The 23,874-nt window shown below is 37.5% G+C and overlaps 1 protein-coding gene across 6 annotated transcripts in view; it reads left to right on the plus strand.

The window, feature by feature from the left end:
- Positions 1-23,874, plus strand: part of AFF3 (ALF transcription elongation factor 3) — a 565,834-nt gene that overhangs the window by 128,352 nt on the left and 413,608 nt on the right. For 4 of the 6 annotated variants that reach the window (XM_049650171.1, XM_049650172.1, XM_049650173.1 and 1 more), the window contains exons 3-4: positions 1,363-1,483; positions 2,738-3,562. In XM_049650171.1, coding sequence (XP_049506128.1) covers positions 1,363-1,483; positions 2,738-3,562 — 946 coding nt within the window. The remainder of the gene's footprint in view (positions 1-1,362; positions 1,484-2,737; positions 3,563-23,874) is intronic. The other 2 variants (XM_049650175.1, XM_049650176.1) reach the window with 1 other exon arrangement.

The following is a 23,874-nucleotide window of genomic DNA, read 5'->3' on the forward strand; positions in this document are numbered from 1 at the left end:
AGATGGCAATTCAGCTAAAACAAAACTAGACAAAACAGGATCTCACTCTTTCATATATTTCTATGAACCCACAGATCCTTTCATTATTAACAACATTTAAAAGCAGTACATTGGAGTTTGGGCACCTAAAGCTATTCCAAAGCCATTTTGTAGATTACCTTCACCTTTAAACCTTACAACGCCATGAAACATCCCTGTTTTATAATGAAGACACTGGGGTGCAGAGAGGTTGTGTGGCTTTCCCATCATCATGTCGCTGGTTATGGGAGAACCACAGTCAGTAGGTGGTTGTCCCGGCTCCCAGCTCAGGCATCTGTACATTAGATCAAGTGGGAGCTCTAAGCAGAACAAGGTCACTTAAAATGCTTCTGCTAGGAAATGAAGACAGTGCTCATTCTGAGGGACATGTCAGTTATGTTGTCTCCACTGAGCCAGATTTACTTTATGTACCAAGCTGAAAAAAACATGTGTATTTCCTTCCTTCAGTAAACGGGTCACTTCCTTATTATTAGTTGAATTAGCCCCTTTATTTCCTCCTTATGAGGGGGAAGGAACACTCCCTTAGTCCTCCCAGTTATCTGGTGTCTGGTCACTTCATAATTGTATTTTGGGAGAATAGATATTAATTTTCTTTAACAAAAAGGCTGAGATCCTTGATGACACACCATAATTCAATTTCCGTTCTCTCCCTTCGTTGCCTGCACCCCTTCCTCCTGGCACATTTTTCATAGTTAGGAGTGATAGTGTCAAATATATCAGAAGGAAGAATTGATTCAGGAGTAGTTTGACGACTTGACTGATTAGCAGAGATCAGAAGAAGGCTCATAACTGTGAAAACCACTGCAGCATGGAGTTTTAACAGCTCTTTAGGGAGCTAGTTAATGAAAGAATCACTACAGAAACACAGCCATGCAAAAAAAAAAAAAAAAAAAAAAGAAAAAAAGAAAAAGAAAAAGAAAGAAAGACAAGAACAGAAGCATTCCCATATAACACTCAGAGTCTATGTCTTAAGAGGAAATATGCTCATAATTTCTATTTACACATCACTGTAATTACTGTCTGCCTTAAGATTACTTTCAGTCTTCTCCTGTCAAAATTGCTTAGATATTTCCTGTTTTACATATCAGGCAGAGAGGTCTAGTACTGGTTGGAACTTGTCCTAAGGATTTTCTTTTGCTCCTGAAGAATGTAATTATCAGACACCCAAGCTCATACTGCTTGATTAGACTGGCTTTAATCTGATCCATGTTCTTATCATCACCATTTGTCCATGACCCAGACTTCTGCACTCAGGGGAATGTTTGGGCTTTAGCCTTTAACTTTTTCCTATGTGGTTGTTCTCTTTTCTTTCTCCTGATGCAGCGTCTATGAACCAGATAGAAATGTGTTACGGAGGAAAGAACGAGAAAGAAGAAATCAGGAAACTCAGCAGGATGATGGCGCATTTAATTCGAGTTACTCCCTTTTCAGTGAACCCTACAAGGTAGATGGTTTTCTGTTGTTCATCTTCACCTTCACTTGTACCTCTACTTTCAGTCTGTATTGGAAGAGTCGACCAACCAAACTTCAGCTGGCTCTCTGCCTGGTCAGCCCAGGAAGACAGCTCAGCCACTCAAAATGAGGTCTTCTCAGATCACAGATCTTGGTGTTTAGTTCACACGACTTGACTGCCTGCTCCCTCAGTAAAATATAACTTTTGCTTAATAGTGAGAGCTGCTTGCTGTGATTTTTATCAATAGTATAGACTTCATTTCTGCATTGATTTTCAAAGTCAATGCCACTTGTTATGTTTTTTTCTCAGCTATTAGGAAATATAAAGAGGTTTGGTAACATTTGCCACACATGGGTCATGCTGCAATCAGGGTACCTGATAGGGTGATGAGAAAAAAGCTGCTGGATTGCTTCTCATTTATACCAAAGGTCAGAGATACAGCTTCTCTTCCAAAATGAAAGGTCTTCCAAGATTTCACTAATATCTGAGGCTGCACAGAACTATGGATAGTTTAGGCTGGTGGCTTCTTGCACATTTAGCCCCATGTTCATTTTAAGCTTTACTCTGACTTCTTTTGCCTGTCCCTCTGGGATTCTGACAAGAATAATTATATATTTAGAAATTGGCAGCAGAACAATTTGAGCCAAATTTGAATTTTCAAGAAAAGCTTCCAAAGGGACTATAAAAAAGAAAAGAAAACCTAATCCTGGAAAGTCCTAATTGAGACTGTTGTGTGCAGCTACAGTGGTAAATTTTCTGATTTCCTTAGCTGTAGAACACCACCAAGGAGAGATTCCTTTTTGATGTAGTCTAAGGCTCTTAACAGCTTCCTGGTTCTGGCATGATACAGAGTGTGGATGGACTTCTTCAGCAAAGGACAGGTTTTTTTTTTTTTTTTTTTTTATGTTTATTCATTTTTGAAAGACCGAGACAGAGCACAAGCAGGGGTGGGGCGGAGAGAGAGGGGGACACAGAATCTGAAGCAGGCTCCAGGCTCTGAGCTGTCAGCACAGAGCCCAACACAGGGCTCGAACTCACGAACCGTGAGATCATGACCTGAGCCGAAGTCGGACGCTCAACAGACTGAGCCACCCAGGCGCCCCAGCAAAGGACAGTTTTGATGTCATCCCCCAACTCTTATTCTGAATGTGACAAGCCTACTGTGATCAATAATGGCACCTCTCCGTTGTTTCCCGTGTTTCTGTTGTCTCTAACAAGAGGGTACGTGTGTTTCTCTTTCTCCAGACGAACAAGGGAGATGAGCTGTCCAACCGGATCCAGAATACTTTAGGCAATTACGATGAAATGAAAGACTTTTTAACTGATAGATCTAATCAGAGTCATCTCGTTGGCGTTCCCAAACCTGGGGTTCCTCAGGCTCCTGTGAACAAGATCGATGAACATTTTGTTGCAGATTCAAGAGCCCAGACCCAGCCCTCATCTGTCTGTAGCACTGCATCTTCCACACCAGCAGCTGTCCCCGTGCAGCAGAGTAAGAGGGGCACCATGGGCTGGCAGAAGGCTGGGCACCCACCATCAGATGGCCAACAGAGAGCAAGTAAGCACGGACCCAGGTTGCTTGATTTGAACAGATCTGCTAACCCAAAGAACCATAATAAAAAACCTAACCACTCTGTGTCGAGCCCCTCATCCTCATCTTCCTCTTCTTCTTCTTCTTCCAACTCAGCACAAGGCTCTCTCAGGACCTTGCTTGGAGATGGTGTTGGCAGACAGCAGCCACGAGCCAAGCAAGTGTGCAATGTAGAGGTGGGTCTTCAGACCCAGGAAAGGCCACCTGCTATGGCAGCCAAGCACAGCAGCAGCGGACACTGTGTTCAGAACTTTCCTCCATCCCTGGCTTCAAAACCCAGCCTGGTTCAGCAGAAACCAACTGCATATGTGCGGCCGATGGACGGCCAAGATCAGGCTCCTGATGAGTCTCCAAAACTTAAGTCATCCACAGAAACCAGTGTGCACTGTACGTCATACAGGGGAGTCCCGGCCACCAAGCCAGAGTCCACCAGAGCCAAGGCCAAGCTGTCCAAGTTCAGCATCCCCAAGCAAGGAGAGGTAAGTTTTCTCAATACCACCTACATACATCTGAGCAGTTCTAAGTGACCACTGGACGATTACAAATTAAACTCCCATGTTTCTTTATTTCAGTGTGTGAACAACTCCATATGGTAGGATTTGTAGCAATCACTAAAGGAGGATGTACACATAAATAATGGTTTCCTATCAACTTTCTCAAATTGATTATCACCAAATTATTTTTAAGTTCCAACACATGCAGTTATGTGTCTACATTCATTCAGGAAAGGAATGTCTCCTTTAATATAGTTCAAGGGATTTTTTTTGTATTGTTAATGAGTCAGTGTTGACACAGATACTATATATTAGAAATAAAAGTATCATAAAGGCTATATATAAAGAGGTTAATTTTTATGTAAAAGAGTTCAGAAGTTTGATGCTTTTGTCAGTTTTGGAATGTTCGAGCACAGATTTCACAAAGTAAACCTCATAATGATTTTTAAAGTAACTATTAAATGACTCAATATTGAGGGGCACCTGGGTGGCTCGGTTGGTGGAGTATCTGACTCTTGATATCAGGTCTTCATCTCAGGGTTGTGACTTCGAGCCCCGTGTTGGACATGGAGCCTACTTAAAAAAAAGACTTAATATTAAGTATGGTGCATATTCAAATGTATCAAAGTCTTGTCCATATTATAATATTTAAAATCCAGGTTAATTGATTTGCATCAAGTAAGAACTCTCCTTGTCCTATAAAAATGATCTTAGGTTATATGAAGAGAATGAAATCTTTTAGTTCAGATTCTTCTGGTTTGCATCTTGAATTTAATCTAAAGTATTTATTTATTGCATTATAAAATATGTATATTGGATGTATAGAGTATTAGAATTCAAAAAGGCAAATCACATAATCACAGGGGTAGCAAAGAAGCCATGATTACTCACTTGAACAGTAAATCTGGATGGAAAATGAAGTTTTGTTTTAAAGAACCACATTTCAGACTATATTACAAATTGATGACAGTTGTCAAGAGCACATGAAAAAGTATGCCTGCACATTTTTTTTTGTTTTGTTTTGCTGTGATGTGGTATATTAACAAACATAAAATGTGAATTCTGGAGCATTGGATTTAAGAACTGTCCATTTTTTTTTTCTTTTTGACACAGTCATTTTTAAAGATGGAGTAACACTGCAGGATATTCTGTATATTTTAATTTGATTTAATAACCAAATGAAACACGAATGATTTGATGTTTCTTGTTGGGAGTCTGACAGGGCTGAAGTTAATCATTTCTGAGCTGAGCTATCACTTCAGAAAGCACCATGCACCAGTTGGGAGATCAACATATTACCCTTGAAGGAGAAGATATATATTTTTTTACTCTAAGGTGTTTATACAGGTTCTAAAGAAGAAATTAAGTGGCATGTATACTAGTAACTCCTTTTAATTATTCATTTATGATGGATCCCATAAAGTATTCTTAGGAATTAATAGAAGCAACACATAATTTCTGCAAGCATTTATGTTTTTAAAAGTTTGTAGGAAACACACATTAATATCACTTTACAAAATGAATTTATCAAGCCCTTTGATTTTTGTTGTCATCAAATGACCTGGCAAATTAAACATGGCTTATCCTTGAACAGAGGTGGCTGCAACCACCAGGAATCCTTTATAATTGTAATCCCAATTGATTCCCTGTTAAAATGATTTTTATGTGCCAAAGAAACTTCAAATTTATTAGGTAGTAATTTATTTATTTACTTTGTAACTCAATGAGTTGATAAAGCCCTGGTTAAAAGCCAGTTTTTGATAGCCAGTATAATCCTATGAAGATAACTATACAGTTTTCATTAGGCTTTGGGTATGTCATTAATAACATGGACACTTTCAGGACGCCTTTCCAAGACCCCAGATTGGGAATGACACATTGTACTACGGTTCAGTAATCACAGAAAGAGGGAAATGCCTAGGATAGAAAGTCATACCAGGAGAAATTAGAGCTTTTAAAAAGGAAGTGTTTCATTTCCCCCATGTAATGACATCGAGCCAGTCAGCTTGCTTCCTTCCTAACATTCTATACTGAATACTCTAAAAAGAGGCCAATCAAGCCTGGTTAGGAAAAGGTAAGAAGTGTCATTCGTAAAACAAAGTTTTAATTGGTGGATTTGGTTTTTTTGTTTTTGGTATGAGAGATGTACAGTCCTTATTTTAGCAAAAAACTTTGCATATTATGGAAAATATGATAATTTGAATTTTGCAACACTTGTGTGTTTAATCAGTCTATTATAATAAGAAAATGAATCTTTCCCAGTTAGCAGCAGAATAGTATCTATAAGTTACATTTTCCATCTTTCAGACTCAAAGAGTTTTTTTGTTTGTATGTTTGTTTGTTTTAACAGTACTCCGAGAGACCCTTTTATATATACCCTTTTGCAGGTATATCATTATTTATAGGACATCTCTATAAAATCCATAATCATAGCACAGAAACTGAAAATTTTATCAGCTAATCAGTTTGTACTTTTATGGGGATATTTGCCTTTATTTTCTGGAGAGAATAAAACAAATGTGGCAAATAAGAAATATTAATGCCTATTTTTTTTTTACGCAGATAGTACCTATATAAAACTGTTCTCTTGATAGTACTGACATTAATTTTCAATGAGGTAAGGAATGCATTATCTTAGGGAAATTTACAGAGGCAGTGACCTGAAAGGAACTTTCCTGATTTGACTATACTTTCCCAGGGTATTAGGTGTAGAATAAGACTTATGCCTGTGTGAAGGTTTTGGGGGCTGAAAGGAAGTGTTAGGTAAAAATGACGTAAAGACAAGGGAGATGCAAATATAGCTGTATGGCATTGTGTAGGTACAGTCCTCATAAGAAATCAAATCAATGACTAGGTGTAATGTGATGTGAGAAATTGAAAAAAAAAATCTAAGATGTGATCTCTATGTGCAAGAAATTTACATGAATTGAATAAATTAGACTCCAGCACTTAGCTTTTAATTTGCAATTTCTCTCACGTACAGTCCAAACTAAATTTAAAATTGGCCTTCTAGTCCTAGAAAATTTCCTCACCTTCATAATCCTTGTGGTAGAAAACTATTCAATGTTATTTTAAAAAATTGAGAATTTGTGAATCTCTTTTGCCTGATTTTACACTTCATGAAATTTTTCATTCTTTTTCTTACAACATCTGCACTCTATCTGCTGCCATGGAGAATTATTTGTTATAATTCTTTAGTCTTCAATAATAGGTAATTAGTGTGGAAAAATTCAGTGCAATTTGATGTGGAAGTTAAAGACCTCAAGGGAGTTCCTTAACTGATACACCTGTCTCCTGGCTGGTTTTCCCCAGCACAGTTTTGTGTTTAATGAAAAACATATTTTTGTTGTTATAGCTGAATTTTTGATTCTTGATGCCATCCCTCATTAAGTGAGCCTTCCCTGGAGTGCCACTTGGAAGGGTGACTAGCGTTAGGTGAGGGACATAAGAAATGACTGCAGCATGTGTTCTAGAACATTCTTGGGTAGGGCACACTAAATCTTATTTGCAGTTGAAGAAAATTTTTTGTTTCACATACACACACAAAATTGATGTTTTGCCCTTTACATGTAATTCAAGATCCAGACACTGGGGACTGTTAACCTAGGAGTAGATATAGGTTTTGTGGGACCTAAAATAAATACTGTCTTGGGAGTTTTCGTTAGGAAAAAAGGAGTAGAAAAATTATCTTATGCTTGAAATTTTTACAAAAACATGCTTTAACTCATTGCTAGAGCCCCTCCTGGGGCCTTGGAGGAATGTTCACTTAAGAGGCCCTGAAGCTCATGCATCATTAGCTTCATGCTGTATCTATCCTTCACTCATGGAATAATACAAAATTATTATTAAAATGATAATTTTAGATTTGAAAAGAGTACTTTATATTGGCCTCAAACTTGGTAGAATTTAAAAATACATATGTATATGCTAGGTGATACAGGAAGACAGAAATGGGACAATCCTATAAAAAAGCCTAATATTCAGTGCCACTGAGACAAAGCACAGGAATATGGGCCTCATGGGCTATGAAATCAGTTTGTTCGGCAAGTTACAGCTTCACTGGTATTCCAAAACATACACATTTTAGTTTCTGTTTGTTATTAATTTAATAAGTAGCAGTGACTTAAGACCACTCTCACAGAGGGCTCTGATGGCTGAGAATAGAACACATCTGAAAAGCCAGGGAAAGAAGGAGAGAACGCAGGACCTGCTGCTCTTAGTTTAACCAATGATGAGGAAAGAGATACCTCAATTTGAATATCAATTAATAGACTGTGTGTATATTAGGACTTTTCCTAGTGGTTGATAATTCATCCACAAGAACAGAGACACCATTTTTGGCTGGTCAGAATTTTGTTAAAATAAGTAAATAGTTGAAGATGTATTGATTAATCAGCATTTTCACAGTGGGCATTTTAAAATCACCATTTATACCATGAATGAGAACAGAAAGATAAAGCACTGTGATTCCACAAAATAGCTTCCTAGAAAAGCAATTAACTGATTTTTTTTCCCTAAGTTCACAGAAGATAAATGATGTAGGCTTCCTATTTCCTGTCACTCTTGGTTACCTTTGTATGAAAATGGATTTCTTCCAAATTAAAGTCGGCACCAGCCTGTCGGACGGAAAAGGCATCTGCAGAGCAATGTGTACATTACATATTCATGCCAGTCTAAATTTCTTAATTACATTTGAGATGTATAATGTTTTCAAATGGAAGCATGCTATCTGATGGCTGGTTCATTGATGAAATGAGGGTGTATGTCCAGATTGGAGACTCGGTTTCCCTGACTGTTGTAGTTTCATCCTCCCCATCGTCATCACTTCCATCCTCCTTCAAGAGGCCACATCTTGTGGGGCAGTGGGACAGCGGCAGGGGGAGCGGGGGGGTGGGCTTAGTACCAGCACAGATGGTTCTCCTCTGCGCTTCCTCCTCCCCATGTAATCCGTGCTATCTGTTCCCGGAGTGAGGACGTACACAACTTGTACCCTGTAGACTTAAAAGAGGGAAGACCCACAACTTTGATCTCAGATATGAAAGGACTTGTTTTCCATCTTATAGATGGGTCATTCTGAAGGTCAAAATGAAGGCTGGCAAGTGGAAATGTTTCCATATTTTTTGGTACTTTTATGTTCAGCCAGCGAGGCCCTGAAAGGTAAAGCACTTAGCCACTTAAAAATAACTTCAGCTTCTATAACCCTTTATTGAAAACTTTGAAGAAAGCATATTAAAATGTGTCTTGTGTGAAGGTGCTGGTGTCCTTTTCCACCCCCTTTCCTCTCTGGGTTCATATTATAAAACCACATTTTCTAGCCATAAGGTAGTAAACTACTCCCAATGATGGAGGCATTGAGGGTGAGACCCGGAGGGAAGCTATTAGCAAGTCCCCTCTACTTTCCCTGTATATTTTCTCAGTTCTCATAAAGTTTCCTCTCCCGGAAAGCATCTGGACAGATTACGGGGCTGTTTTCTCTTAAACTGCAACCTTATGTGTGTTGACTCCAAACCTGGGGCTAATCAAGAGCCTGAGGCCTCTGTGTTTGGAGCCACTTGAAAAGATGGTATATAATCCAAGAACCTCTCCTACCCTGGAAAAAATATCACTTAACAGTCCAATGACAAAAGCCTCCTCTTTTGTAGTTCGTTTGTTCTTGGTTGGAAATCCTGGGCAAGCTTTCAGATACGTAGGATACATAGTGGAATCCTGATGGCTCTGCAAGGTGTAGGTTCAAATCCTGGCTCTCCCACTTATTAGACATGTGGCCCAGGGCAAGTGATTTAACTTCTCTGGGCCTCAGTTTTCTTATGTGTGGAGAAAATGATAATATCTATGTGTCAGAGTTGCTGGAAAGAGGAGTCAATCGATGAGTTGAAGAATGTCATGTACTTAGCACAGTGACAATATAGTAAGCATTCAGTAAATATTGGCTATATTACTCTTCCTAGAAATACCTCTGAAATGACAAAAGCAAACAAGATAGAGAAATGATAGTATTGGAAGTTGGTGTGTGTGTGTGTGTGTGTGTGTGTGTGTGTGTGTGCGCGCTAAAGCGAGAGAGGCAGAGAGATGGGGAGAAGGGAAAAGAAGAATGAAGTTCTGGAAGTTTTTTGGTGTTTATTTGTTAGAAATAATGGAAATCTTGAAGACTGAGATTATCCTGGATTAATAGCGCAAAGCCTGAGTGACATGATTCTCTCTTATTTAATGCTTAGCCCCCTCCTGAGATTTTATTGCCAAGTCTGGGATTGAATTTTCTCTCTCTTCCTGTGTATTTGGCTTTCCTGAGCTATTATTACCTGTAGTGGAACATATCACTCTTGAGCTTTATTTCCAGTTAAATGAAATATAAAATCAACAAGATATGGGCTGAGGAAAAGTGTTAAAATTTCCAGGTAGTATTTAGAATGACTCACTGAAATAGATCTCTTTGAAGCCACACAGTATTAAATAGCAAGTTTAATTGGGCCGAGGAGGAGAATCACTTACCCACATGATTAACCAGCATTACCAATACCTTTATGGTAGATGAGAGTGCAGTTTCCCTGCTGCCAGTCACACACTCTGTCCTGTGGCTGCAAGTGTGACAAGCAGCGTGCTAGCCGCCCCTGGACGTCGCAGTTTTCCATTTTGGCCAAAGGTCAGGCTTTAGGATCAACAGAGGTGTTGAGAAGTGATACTGACTGGGACCTGTGTCTGCAGTAATTGGCTTGATTTTAGAACAGAATGAGGAGTGTGGTTTCTGGAGCTAGATCTTCTGAGTTTGACTGTCAGTCCATTGGCTAGCCAGATGACCTTGTGTCTCAGTGGCTCTATCTGTGACACGGAATCATGACTAGTAAGCCAGGAATGCCTTAACAAAGTACCACAAATTGGTTGGTTTAGAACAACAAATTAATTGCCTCACAGGACTGGAGGCCAGAACCCTGAAATCAAGGTGTTGGCAGAGTTGATTTCTTCTGAGGGCTGTGAGGGAGAATCTGTTGTAGCCTAGCTTTACTGGCTTGAAGATGGCTGTCTTCTCCCTGTGTCTTTATGTTGTTTTCTCTCTATGTGTGTGTCCTTCTAAATTTCCCCTTTTTGTAAGGACATCAGTCACACTGGATTAGGGTCCACCATAATGACCTCATTGTTAACTTGATTACTTCTGTACAGACCCTATTTCTATCTAAAATTTATAATTGTGAAGGACACAATTCGATAAACAGTACCTGATAGCATTTTATAGCGTTTTTATGACTATTTAATAAGTTAATACTTGTTCAGTGTTTAGAATAGTGTGGCTGGCACATAGTAAGCTCTTAAAAATCCACAGTAACAATAACTCAATAATGATTATAATTATTATTATTTATAGTAGGTATGTTTACTTCACATTTACCTTCTAATATGCTCAGCCCTAGATGTTTTGAGAGCTCAGAATCTGGAAATTGAGGTGAGGTGGTGAATTTTACTAGAATATCCATGTGATAAAAGCAAGGATTTTGTTTTGTTTTTACTGGAGTCTGTTTACTGAAGTTTCCCTAACTGTGCCTGGCACATTGTTTGTGCTCAATAGGTATTTATTGAATTAGTTAATTAATTTAAGGATATGGGTGAAGGAAGTCACTCCCCTCCAAACACTGACCTCCTCTCCTTGGGGCCTCAGTAATTCCTGCAAAACCTTTTATGGGAGGAGAAAAGCCAAACACTTCCAACATATAATTTATAGCTGCCGTTACAAAGAGAAATGGGAACCATATTTACTGATATATGTAAACACAGCCCATGTAAAATAAACCATAGAGCTATATGCTGGCCTCAGAAACAAAAGCCAAAGCAGGCAGTGTCTCTGCCAGGGATGTTATGTGCTCTGCCTCTTTTTCCTTGTTCTCCTTTGTTTGGTTTTCCTGAGCAGAAACTCTGGCCTCGGGGCAGTGTGTGTGGTGTTCTGTGTATGTGCTGCAGGCAGATGCTTGTTTCTCTGGCCACATGATGCCAGCTGTAGCATGAGGACTTAGGAATGAGGAGGGTGGTGAGGGGGCCAAGGGACAGTGGGGAAGAGACCACATTTTCAAACTTTCTGCTATGTGAATTAAGTTTTAATGGATTTGAAATAACTTGGAATACATGGGGTTCTTAGAGGTACTGATTTCCAGAATGTCCCTTTGGCCCTTTTTCTCTATATGTCATTTTGTGCTTCATGGATCTTGTTTCTGTCATGATTCATGTTTGACTTATTCATGGTAATGCGTTATTTCATAATTTATGTAAACATAGTCCACACATTTATCCAGAGCTCTGTTTATTTGTTGTCTTGGAGACATATCCTTCAGAAATATTGCTGGTTACATAGCATTTGGGTCCACATAGCTAGTGGCATGCCTATAATACACAGTAAATGGTTGACTCTTTATCTGTGTGACAGAAGGCTAAACAGTAGAAAATAGGAAAATGTGTGCATTCAGTTACTGATCTATATAAGCCCTGGAAACAAATATAGATCAGCCACTCCCTTCCCCCCCTTGTTCTTGGATGTCTTGAAAATCTCACAGAGAGAGCATGGGCGAGGGAAGGTCTACTCCAAACCTCCTGTGGGATGTTTGACTACTCTCTGTGACGTCCTTACTGAGGCTCATCCTGTTTGTGCTCAACCCCCACAGCTAAGAGGGAAATTAGCACCTCCTGGGATAGGCTTCCCATCTTTGGACAGCTCTCACCCTTCCTTGGGTTGATGTATAAGTCAACCTTCCAATAGCTTATACTTCTTAGCATTAGGTGTGCCCACTGGGACTTCAGATTGCTGGATATTTCACCTATGTTTGTGTTTTATTATTAATTCCTGTAGGTTAGGTCCTCTGGACAGTCCCTCCCTCAGGGTCACGCCACCCTTTTCCAGATGGCATCAAAGTAATTGAAACACGAGTTTTCAGAGGAACCTTCCTTGCTTCAGCATAACCTATCTTGATTATTCCTTTACCATTTTGATAGTTTGTGGTTAGTATTACTGTTTCTTACCCTTTTATAATTTGTGGTTAGTATTTCAGAAAAGGGAGCAAGCACAGCATAGTAAACGGGGCTGGGTTTGCACCTGTAGAGGGGTACAGATAGATAGGTTTGGAGGATAGGGAGCAGGTTGCAGTATTAAAAAGAGTAGATAAAGTAATCCACATTAAGAAATTGAAACGTGAACCAGAAGAGGGTGAGGCAACGTTAGCAGGAGGTACCTGGAGAAAGAAGAAGTTAGCTGGAGTAGAGTGGGTAGCTAGGGCAAAGGTGCAAGTGGAAACAGAACACACCTCCTTGCCCTATAATACCAAGAGGACAGTGTGCTGGAGTGGAATATACAAGGAGGAAGGGAATGGGAGAGGAAACCACATTATATAAGGGCTTTAGGCCACAGGAAGGACCATGGTATTACTGTGAGTGAGAATTGGGAGCCCTTCAGGGGTTCTGAGCACAAAGTGTCATGATCTATCTTAAGTATTACAAGGATCAGTGTGGCTGTAATGTTGAGAATAAACTATAATGGGTAGAGGTGGAAGCAAGAGATCACTTGGCAGATGATTTCTTTAATCTGGGGCAGAGAAAGGGGGGAGATGATAGTAGTTATAGGACCTAGGTTGTAGCAAAGATGATGAGAAGGTTGGATTCTGGATATAATTTGGAGGAGAGTCAGGCAAGAATTGACTCACCGGATGACAGATGGAGAGGAATTGGGGACAGATTTTTGACTTGGGCAACTGGAAGAAAGAAGTTACTTTAACTGAGATGGGAAAAGCTATAGAAGCAGGTTTTTGAGAAGAGCAGGAATTCATGTGAGCTTATTGGAGTTTGACAAGTATCTGTTAGACATCCAGGTAGATATGAGTAGACACATACATTGGAGCCACAGGTGTGGAATTTGGTAGAGAAGGAATATGTATCTGGACTGAAGATACAGATTTCGAAGTCATTGGCATACATGTGATAATGCCTTGAGGCTGGATGAGGTCACTCAGGTTAGTGTGGCTAAAGAAGAGGGCTGAGCCCTCATGTACTCCTACATCAAGGGGTTAGTGAGAAGAGAAGGTGCTAGCAAAGGAGACAGAAAGGAAGGGATCAGTAGGCAGGAAGAAAACAGTGCAGTATCTAGAAGACAGGAGGAAAATGGTATCAACAAGGGAAGGAAATTAATCAGTTTCAATTCTTGGTGTTGGATTTAGTAACATGGAAGTCACCGGTTACCTCAATGAGCATTTTGGAGGCCAAAGTCTGAGTTTAAGAGAAAATTATGAGAAGGAATTAGACACATGACATATAGACAGCTCTTTCCAGAAATTTTGCTGTAAAGGGCAGCAAAGATTTTGAGAGTAATATGTCTTCATTATAAAAAATTTGGATAACATTAAGAACATAAAAGAGAAAAAAAATCACATGTAATCCTGCAATCTGGAAGTAGTTACAGTTAACATTTTGGTATAGATCCTTCTGGTCTTTTTCTATACTTAGACCTTCTTTATTGAACTGGGGTGAAGCTATCATATATGGTTATTTTCCCAACTATTTTCCTTACATACCAAAACCACTTTGCCATGTCATTGAACAGTCTTTGGCAACGTTCAGTGTATGGTCTTTGCATCTCATTTAGTTGGGAACTTCAGTGGTTTTATCCTATGGAGATTCCATAATTTATTTACACAATCCTTTTGTTGGGCATTTAGGCTGTTTTTGTTTTTTTTTCATTATTGTAAATTATTCTGCAATAAATAGCCTTATAAGTAAATTTGCATAGATATCGTATTGTCAAGGAAAAACTCTTGGACATCTAATTTACAATTCTAAAATGAAGAAAGGTTATCATATATAATCTTTTATAATTTTCTTTTCACATTCTTTACCCATTTTTCCATTGAAGTGTTTGTATTTTTTCTGAGTTAGGAGTTTCTTTAAAAATTAAGAAGATGAACCTTTTCTAAATATATTGGAAGCAATTCTCCCCTTTCTTGATTAACCTTTGTTTATAATGTAGAAATAAAGTTTTGTATCTTGTTTCCTTTTGATCTCGTCCTTTGTAATTATGTTAAAAAGGCTATTTCCATAGATACATTAAAGAGTTAAGTCTAACATGTAAAACCATAAAGGAACTAGATGAAAAGTTATGCATCTGGAATTTATTTTGATACAAGGTAAGACTTTACTTACTTGTTTATATTTCCCCACAGCCATATTCTAGCATAAGTGATTGTTCAGTCCATCTTTTCTTTATAATTCAGTATGAAACAAGTGGTAAACACTCCATCTTTATGGAATTGTGATGTAGCTGTAGGTAGGGATAAAATAATGTAATTTCTTGTGAGATGGAAATCTTAAATCAAAATGTTCAATCCTTTCTTCCAGAACCTGGCCTAAGTTGTGCACTTCCATAGTCTGCTCCAATCACCAAAGAGCTTCCTTTCTTCTAAATTCCAATAAGGTCACTATGTGTTATATTACCATTTATTATTATTTATTGTTTTGTTTGTCTGTCTTGTCTCACAAATATATTGTAAGCACTTTGAGGACAGGCTCTGCTTCTCATCTGTCTTTGCACTATCACCTAGAATAGGATTCTGTTAGATCTAGTACTTAATTATTTTGTCCCTGAAGTCTGAACTTTGAGATTTTGTACCTGATAAATAGAGACAAACATACTGTAACTGGTTTGAATGATGTTAGTTAGATGAAGGACAAAAATAAAGACTGGAAATGAATATATTCATATAAATGAATATTATAATAGCATATAATCTTACCCAGGCTTCATCCCTGTCTACTTACCAGACCTCTTGCTGTTTCCTAAGCATGCCATTTTCTTTCATAATAGTCTGGCTTTGCTTGTATGCCTGTAGTATTGTTTTTCCCTAGTTTGCCTGCCAAATTCCTCCTTCAAGTCCAGTTCCTCTTACAGAAAATGATAATATATTTGTAAATTAGAAAGCCACCACCCAGAATTGATCACTGTTAATATATTGGTATATTTGCTTTCCATCTTATTCTTGATATTTTTCTGCTTACTTACTCATTGTTTTTGTTAACACATTACATGCTCATTCAAATTATCTAAATAATGAAGAAAATGAAATTTAAAAATCAACTCAAATCCCACCATCCAGAAAAAAGGGTCCCACAAACATAAGATGAATTTCATTCCAGATAACATTCTCTTTCTTCACCTCTATCTCTGTTTATATTTCTTTGGTTTTGCCAGTTTGGAGACTCTCTTGAGCATTGGTATATATATATATATTCTTCAAATATGGCTATCCTGTTACTTCTTGAAAATGGTTGGTTCTTTCTGCTTGAATACCTAAAGAATTATTTCTTTAAACTTCTGCAGCTTAATCAAAATATGTCTTAGCATTTCCCAAAACATGGATTGCTCTTTCAATCTTGCCAGAATAGTTCATTCTTCCAGGTCAGGGAATTTTCCTGTATTAAGTGTTTACACACATGTTTGCACACACTGTTTTTGATTTGCCTCTTAAAGGAATTAATTACTCTTGTGTTGAATTATCTTTATCTTTCTTATCTGTTAGTTCCTTTCTAATTGCTTTGATCTTTATTATTTCACCTGTAATCACTACTGTTTTCCTAAGCCTTTCCTACATGTCAGTGATCAGTTTTTGGTACCTATTCTGTTTCTTACTATGTCAGTTTTTTTTTCATTAACTCCATCACATGACTATACAATTTTGTTAACAAAAAATTATACCCCCCCCCAATTTCTTAAATCATTCTCCTCTAAGAATTTACACAATTTTAATTCTCACTTGTATTTTGTTCATGTACAATTTGTTTATTGTTATAATTCAGGGTTTTATTTTTCATGAAAAAGTTAGAAATCAAGCTGTCCTTTGCTTTTAATACCACATATTGGTTCTTCCTTTTAATGGACATTTTCTAGTACCAAACTCTCAGAAGAAGCATATCTATTAGATCTTAATTAGAACATGGTGCCGCTTCATGTGATAGATTCCAAAAACAGCAGCTTAAATACAAAATAAAAGCTTATTTTTCTTTCATTATAAATTTGAGGTGGAATGCTAGTTCTGTTCTGTGACATCCTTTTATGGATGCAGGCTCCTTTTATTCTGTAGCTTTATAACCTAGAAGAGGGCTACATTTGTCCACCTGATCCAAGATGGCTCAGGTTCCTTCTGAGGGAACAGGAAGGGGAATGGGGAGGGAATATCCAGTCATTTAAAGCTTTAACCTGGAAGGATCACAAAGCACAGACTACTCTCTCTCTGTCGTATCCCATTGGCCTCAATTAGTCACCTGTCTTTCTTAGCTTCAAAGAAGGATAAGAAATGTGTTCATCCTTTACGCTGGGTCACCACATGTCCAGATATTTTTTATTATGGACAAAGGGATGAATAGATATTGGGGGAAAACAAGCAACCTCAGCCCTACAGTAGTTACTTTATATCAGTGGTTATTTAAGGGTTTGTCTCATGATTTTTGGGGAGCCCTTCAAAAGAAAGAATCCTTTTCTCCATTCTCATTTCCCCAGTGCCTGAGTCCAACATATAATAGGTGTTCAGTAGTTTTTTGTTAGATAGTTGTTTTTTAATTACAATGACCCAAGTCATATAATTTTTTGAATTTCTGAATGAATGGGGTCTATAAACTCATAAAGTGTTTTTAGAACATTATAAAAATTTTTGACAAAGAGGAAAGGGCTCCCTATTATATTATTCTAGTTTGATAATTGTCCCTGAAATCAATGATAGCTACAACATATATGAATTTGACTGAAGTATAAATATAACCAGTAATATAGGCTCTTCTTACTCAATATGAAAATGTCTTTGGATAATAAGTGGATTCCTATCTAAATTCATGAGTTCTCTTATGACATTTGGGTTAAGCCTGAAATGGATTAATCTTTTTCTGATAAAGTTTCATAAGCTGTGATTTCTCTGGTGACCACATTTAATTAGATATTAAATAAACTGCTTATCTTTATACCAACAGGTTTTATGACAGCATTTTTTTCCCTGAGCTGTACTTCACAGATTAAGTAGCTAGCAGTAGTAAAAAAATAAAATAAAATAAATTGTTTTGGTAACCATAATATCCTTAGATTGGAAATTAAAACATGCCCATTTTTTAAATGAAAAATAAATATTCAAGCTTAGATTTAAAGAACAGAGACAGTAAGCTAGTCTAAATATATACATTCCAATGAAAATAAATTCATTTTGTTTTTCTAAGTACTATTTTATATATTTTACCCCTACAAATTGGCTATGCCTTTTTTAAGTGGAAAAAATTCCATTTAATTAGTAAAGGCAGAAACATTTTGTGATAAGGTTCTGAAGGTTTTAATTAAAAACTTGGATTTTCTTTTTTTTTTTTTTAATTTTATAAATTACAGTAAGAGTCTCCAACTCCAGTATACTCATGGCATTCTGACTCACCTGTTTTTGTTTTTTTTTAACCCCAAGTGTTGGTGTGGAGGGTAGAGACTTGCAGTTCTTGTGGATGCTAATTTAATCTGCTGTTTTAGCAACTGGAACACCACAGAGATTGATCTGGAAACAACAGATGACCTTTTGTACAGATCAGAGCAGGAGAGTTTCTGAGTTGCCTGCAGTACTGAGATCCAAAAGGAAAGGAAGATCAGCAGTTGTCGGATTGCCTAAAGGCATAAAATCTGTAAAGGGTTTAATTTTTCTCAGTTCTATACCGTTTCCTAGAGCACAGCAAATTTTTAGAAGAGACTCACTCTCCAGAAGTTTCTTTAGTTCCATCAAATTGAAAGTGAAATGATTTTTACTTTTCTCTGTTAGTCCCTCCACCTTCCCAGGTAAACTTGAAGTGAAGAAGGCACAGGGAGAGGTGAGTAGCGTAGCCTCTCTGCAAAAGACCTGATGGCTGAACTGGTTATACAAAGGCTGGAGTTGCTTGGGCTTCATCTGAATTCCTGATTCAAGTTTCTGGCATGTATTTCAGATTGGTATCTTTGAGACCTTGGTGGTTAAGCAGCATTCAGGCCGAGGTCTTTTTTTTTTTTTTTTGTAACAAATGCTCATGTAACACATGTAACAAATGTTCATGTAACACATGAACCTCATGTGCTGGAATGATCTTGGATTCTCCTTCTTTATCCATACCATATCTTATTGATTATTCTTTTCATAAGTCTCTCATATTCTTCCAGATCTTAGTGTTACTCTCCTCTTTAACTATTTCACTTTGATACTAGCTTTTCTAGCTTTTCAGTGTTTATCTTGTCAACATCTCTTTAATAAGCCCTGAACAGCATTGTCTGATTAATTAATCTTCAGGTTCCACTTCTTTCTCACCAGCTTCGAATACTGGCCAGCTCCCTAGTCCTTGTAAGATATGGAACATTTTATGGACAAGAGTATGTGAAGTTAATTTCATAATTCCTTTAAAAAATTTTTAACTGTGATAAAAAACACATAGCATACAATTTACCATCTTAACCATTTTTTAAATTAAAAAAATGTTTATTTATTTTTGAGAGAGAGAGAGAGAGAGAGAGAGAACATATGCATACCTAGGCAGGGGAGGGGCAGAGAGAGGGAGACAGAGAATCCCAAGCAGTCACTGCCACTGCTCAGCACAGACCCCGATGCAGGGCTTGAACTCACGAACCATGAGATCGTGACCTGAGCCAAAATCAAGAGTTGGATGCTTACCCAACTGAGCCACCCAGGCGACCCTTAACCAGTATACAGTTCAGTAGTGTTAAGTATATTCATGTTGTTGTGCAGCAATCTTTCATAATTTTTGAAGGTTTTATTCTCCTCTCACTGAAGAGAATTGTAAATTCTGTTAAATCTAACATGGATTTTAAAGGATTCTATATTTAAGTGTTTAAGAACTTCATGCCAGTCAATTGAAATCATTATGTGCTATTATGTGGCGGCTGCTGGAATCTTCCTTGACTTCAGTTGTGATTTTGCTACTCTTCCTTTCTCTGGTGTCTCTTAACTGAGTAAGGATGTCCTTCAGTAATGTTAGGCACTTAGTAACTCTTTGTTGATTGGCCATGTGGGATGATAGGGCCATTGTTAATATAGGATATTGCTTTTCCTGACCATCCTTCCAGGAATACAGGCTAATCCCATGATGTTCCAATGAAACATAATTCAGCTACATCAAGAAAAAATAGCTTATATTGTTAACGTTCTTTAGCAATTACAATTAAAAAGAGAACACGTGAAAGTTGCAAAATGCTTTTCTAATATCTGTTAATGATTTTATTTGAGTGAATTATTTGATTTCATTTGCATTCTCACATGCCTTAGAAACAATAAAATGGAGGGGAATGAACTAATTTTTAAATAGTGGGCTAGTTGCAAACAGGACTAACTACCTGCAAGACTTTGATCAATTCTCTGATTCACTCTGGACTTCAGGTGTATTTAATTAGATCCTGTTCTGTTCCAACCATATTTTGATTCCTTTACATGATGTAGCAGTGACCAAAGTAACAATATAAAACACTGTCAGGCTCAGCACTATATTCTATTTCTGGATAATATAAAACAGAACAATAATTACATTACAATAATCCTTAAGATTACAATAAATTACAGTAAAAATACCTTCAGATGACAGTATAAAAATGTCACATAAGACATTAATTAATTTTGTATTTTATACATTGAAATGTTGTTATCCAGGATTTTATACTCTTTTTGTTCTACACATTTTCCCCAGAGTTGGGGGAGGGGCTTTATCCATTCCAATGACTTCATATACCATTTGTATGATTACAATATGTATCTCTAGTTCTGACCTTCCTTCTAGGCTGAAAAGCCATATTTCTAATTGCTTGCTTTTTTTTTTCTTTTTTAAAATTCAAAAAAAATGAGTATAGTTAACATACAATGCTACCTTAGTTTCAGGTATACAGCATAATAGTGATTCAACTTCTCTATACATTTCGCTATGCTCACTGTCTAACTGTTTTCTCGATGTGCCCCTATGGATGTTTTTGTAGGCACTCCATACTTAAAATGACCAGCACCCATCATACTGTCTTTCCGCAGAGCAGAGTTCTTTGAAATTCTCTGTCTTGGCTACAGGAGTGCCTTCCACTGGGTCTCTAGGCTAACCTTTGAAGTCTTTCTCATTTGTTATGTTTCTGTCATTCCACATGTACCCCATCATGGATTACTTTTAATTTTATTCTGAGATAGTCTCTTGAGTGGGGTCCCACATCCCTGTATTTTGTCACCTCTTGGCTTTTTGCCATTCATCTCTTCCAAATTTAGTGCAACATTCACATCTTACTAGACATGAACTGCTAAAAAATACATTTTTCTGATGAAGAGAAAATGGAAGACAAATCTGATCATGTTACATTCTTACTCCAGCAGTTCCTGTTTCTCTTCTTTCCTAGAACAACATTTAGTATTCCCATGTGTAATCTGTAGAACATTAATTTTGAGGGATGTCAATAGTTTTGTGAAAATGGCATTTAAGTTAAGATGGTTTTTACTGAGGTATTTCTCAGCCCTGTTACACTAAATGTATATTATGAATCTCTGAAAGGAGACTTAAGGTTGTAGCATTTTCTAAACTTACTTGATCAAAAAGTGTTTTGGGGGGCACCTGGGTGGTTCAGTAGGTTATATGCCTGACTTTTGATTTTGGCTCGGGTCATAATTTTGTGGTTTGTGGGATCAAGCCCTGCGTTGGGCTGACAGCACAGAGTCTGCTTGGGATTCTCTCTCTCCCTCTCTCTGCCTCTCCCCAGGTTGCATTCTGTCTCTCTCTCTCTCAAAATAAATGAAGTTAAAAAAAAGTTTTGGTTTTGTGTGTGTGTGTGTGTGTGTGTGTGTGTGTGTGTGTGTGTATGTGCAAAACAGCTCAGGGAATTTGTATTCTGAGAAACAAAATCTAGAAAATACTAACAGAGAGATAAAAAAAATCTAATACTTGGACCTAGCATACAGCCTTCACAATCTTACGTCAACTCACCCTTCTAGCTTTGACCTCACAACACTAATCCAGGTACACTACACTTTAGCCACTCTGAACTTGATGGCTGTATTCCCACCCACACCCACCCCCAATATACCATGGCTTCCATGCCTTCATGCTTTTGCTGTAGGTTTTTCCATACCAGACATTTTCTGCATCCACTCACTCCCACCCCATCAAGGCAACTGTCACTAAAGCACTTTTGTCATCTCCTATGTGAAACCTCTGCTCCTCATGGAATGGCTTGGTTTCTGTGTTTCTGCACAGAACTTCTTGTCTCTGCATGCCCCCGCCATCTATTTTCCATCCAGCCATCCATCCATCCATCCATCCATCCATCCATCTGTCCGTCCGTCCATCCGTCCATCCGTCCATCCGTCCATCCATCCTACTATGTTTTCATTAGGCTCACATAGCTCTCTTTCACAGTCTGTGAGCCCCTAGTAAGGCTAGTGCCCTGTCTTATTCATCTTTACATCTTTGGCATCCAGTACAGTGTTTATCTTGAAGGTGCTTCATACATTAATGTCAAATTAAATAAAAAGCTTTAAAAAATCACATAGCAGTTCTTATAACAGGATTCATGGTGTTTTATAAGCAAGCATTATCCCAGCCTAGAGATTGAGAAAATAATATACTTTACATCTTACATCCTGTCAGAATTCTGGCTGGACATTAAATTCTTAAATAACAGAATTTTTTAAGTGTATGGGTAGTGCAGGAGTAATCTTATGGATAAAAGCTTCATTTGGAGTAGCCAATGATCAGACAAGTGTCCACACTTTGAGAATAAATAGGAGTTTGAAATCACAATTTCATTAAGGACACAGATCTAGTTTCCTTAAATTATGATTACAAAGGAGTTATTTAAAACAAATAAATGCTCATAGTTTGGCATAAGTAAAAGTTCAAGTAACATTGAGTATCCCAGCCAAAGATGAGAATAAATCAAAATTAAATGAGCCCTGCATGGTCCTGTGTCGTAAGCTGGATCTCAGAATGACAGTCTGAGAGCACCTGTGGATGGATCTAAACTAACATTAGCTGAACACACCAGCTCCAAATATGCTATTTGTGGAAGCATTGCATGGGAAAGTGAGACCTAATGTTCTTTCCCCTATTCAACATAACACCAATTTATGGAAAGTTTCATTATGTTACGTACAAGTTTTCTAGGGCTTTCACTTATAAACGTGGACCCCAAATAGATTAATGCCAAGCCCGTGGATAATGTTTCCCATATCCCTTTCTTTTAGGTATGGTTTAGCATTAATTGTTGCATAGGATCAAGCTATCAGAAAAGAATTCAGCCTTTGCAACAGTGTTGAGCTAGATGAACACACATGCGGAAAGAGGTCAGAGAGATCCTCCTCTTAGGCCAAAAAAGTGTCTTTCTGCCTTTGACCCCTGGTTCATGCACTGATGGTCACTGTTTGAGAAGTGCAGCTGTGAAGCCAGTTAAAGTAAAGGGCATGTGATTATGTTTGTAACGATCAGCTGTTTTGTTCACCAAAGACCTGGCTGGGATGAAAGTGTAGAAAACACCCCTCTCATCATCAGCCACCTCAACTTGTTTAGTAGGTTTACTTCTCCAGATACTCTGATGCCTTAATACTTGTTTGCAGATTAACTTGCATCTGTAAATTCTGAGATTTGCAATTCTGAATGAAAACTCTATTTAATCTACAAGTTACACATTCTTGAACTATGCACATTAAGTATTTTGGTGGGGGTAGGGTTTTAAATCTAATTTTAAATATTCAGGATCTTAGAAAATATGAGGTAAACTTAAGTAGGTGTTATCTTGCACATTCTACCTTTGAATTAGTTTATTGACATCTGTGAATTTCTATTAGGATTATTGTTCCTTAGGTAAAACTGTAATAAAACGTCATTTAAAAGATGCTCTTAGAACCCACTTTTTTCTGAAAATCACATGTTTAGAACTTCTTTGCTTTAAATTATAGCACTGGTAATGAAATACACAAAAATTTGTTTAACGTTCATACCTTTTGGGAGGATAATCAGTTTAACATATTAGACAAGAGACTATCCTAGAATGTCGTACCACTAATTTAAGCTTAAACATTTGGCCAATTTAGTCCTTCAAAAAGTAAAACTTATGACTTGATAAATATTAATAAAGATACTACTGTAACAGTGTCAGAAGTTTGTGAACACTGCATGGATTGGGTCATGTGAAGAGGTTGTGACTAACATTGGTGAGCAGGTACTTATTGTTGACACTGAAAATCATGAAATTCAGCATGCCTTACCTATCTTTATTTTATTTTATTTTATTTTATTTTATTTTATTTTATTTTATTTTA

Source organism: Panthera uncia (assembly GCF_023721935.1).
Source record: "Panthera uncia isolate 11264 chromosome A3 unlocalized genomic scaffold, Puncia_PCG_1.0 HiC_scaffold_11, whole genome shotgun sequence".
Lineage (NCBI taxonomy): Eukaryota > Metazoa > Chordata > Mammalia > Carnivora > Felidae > Panthera > Panthera uncia.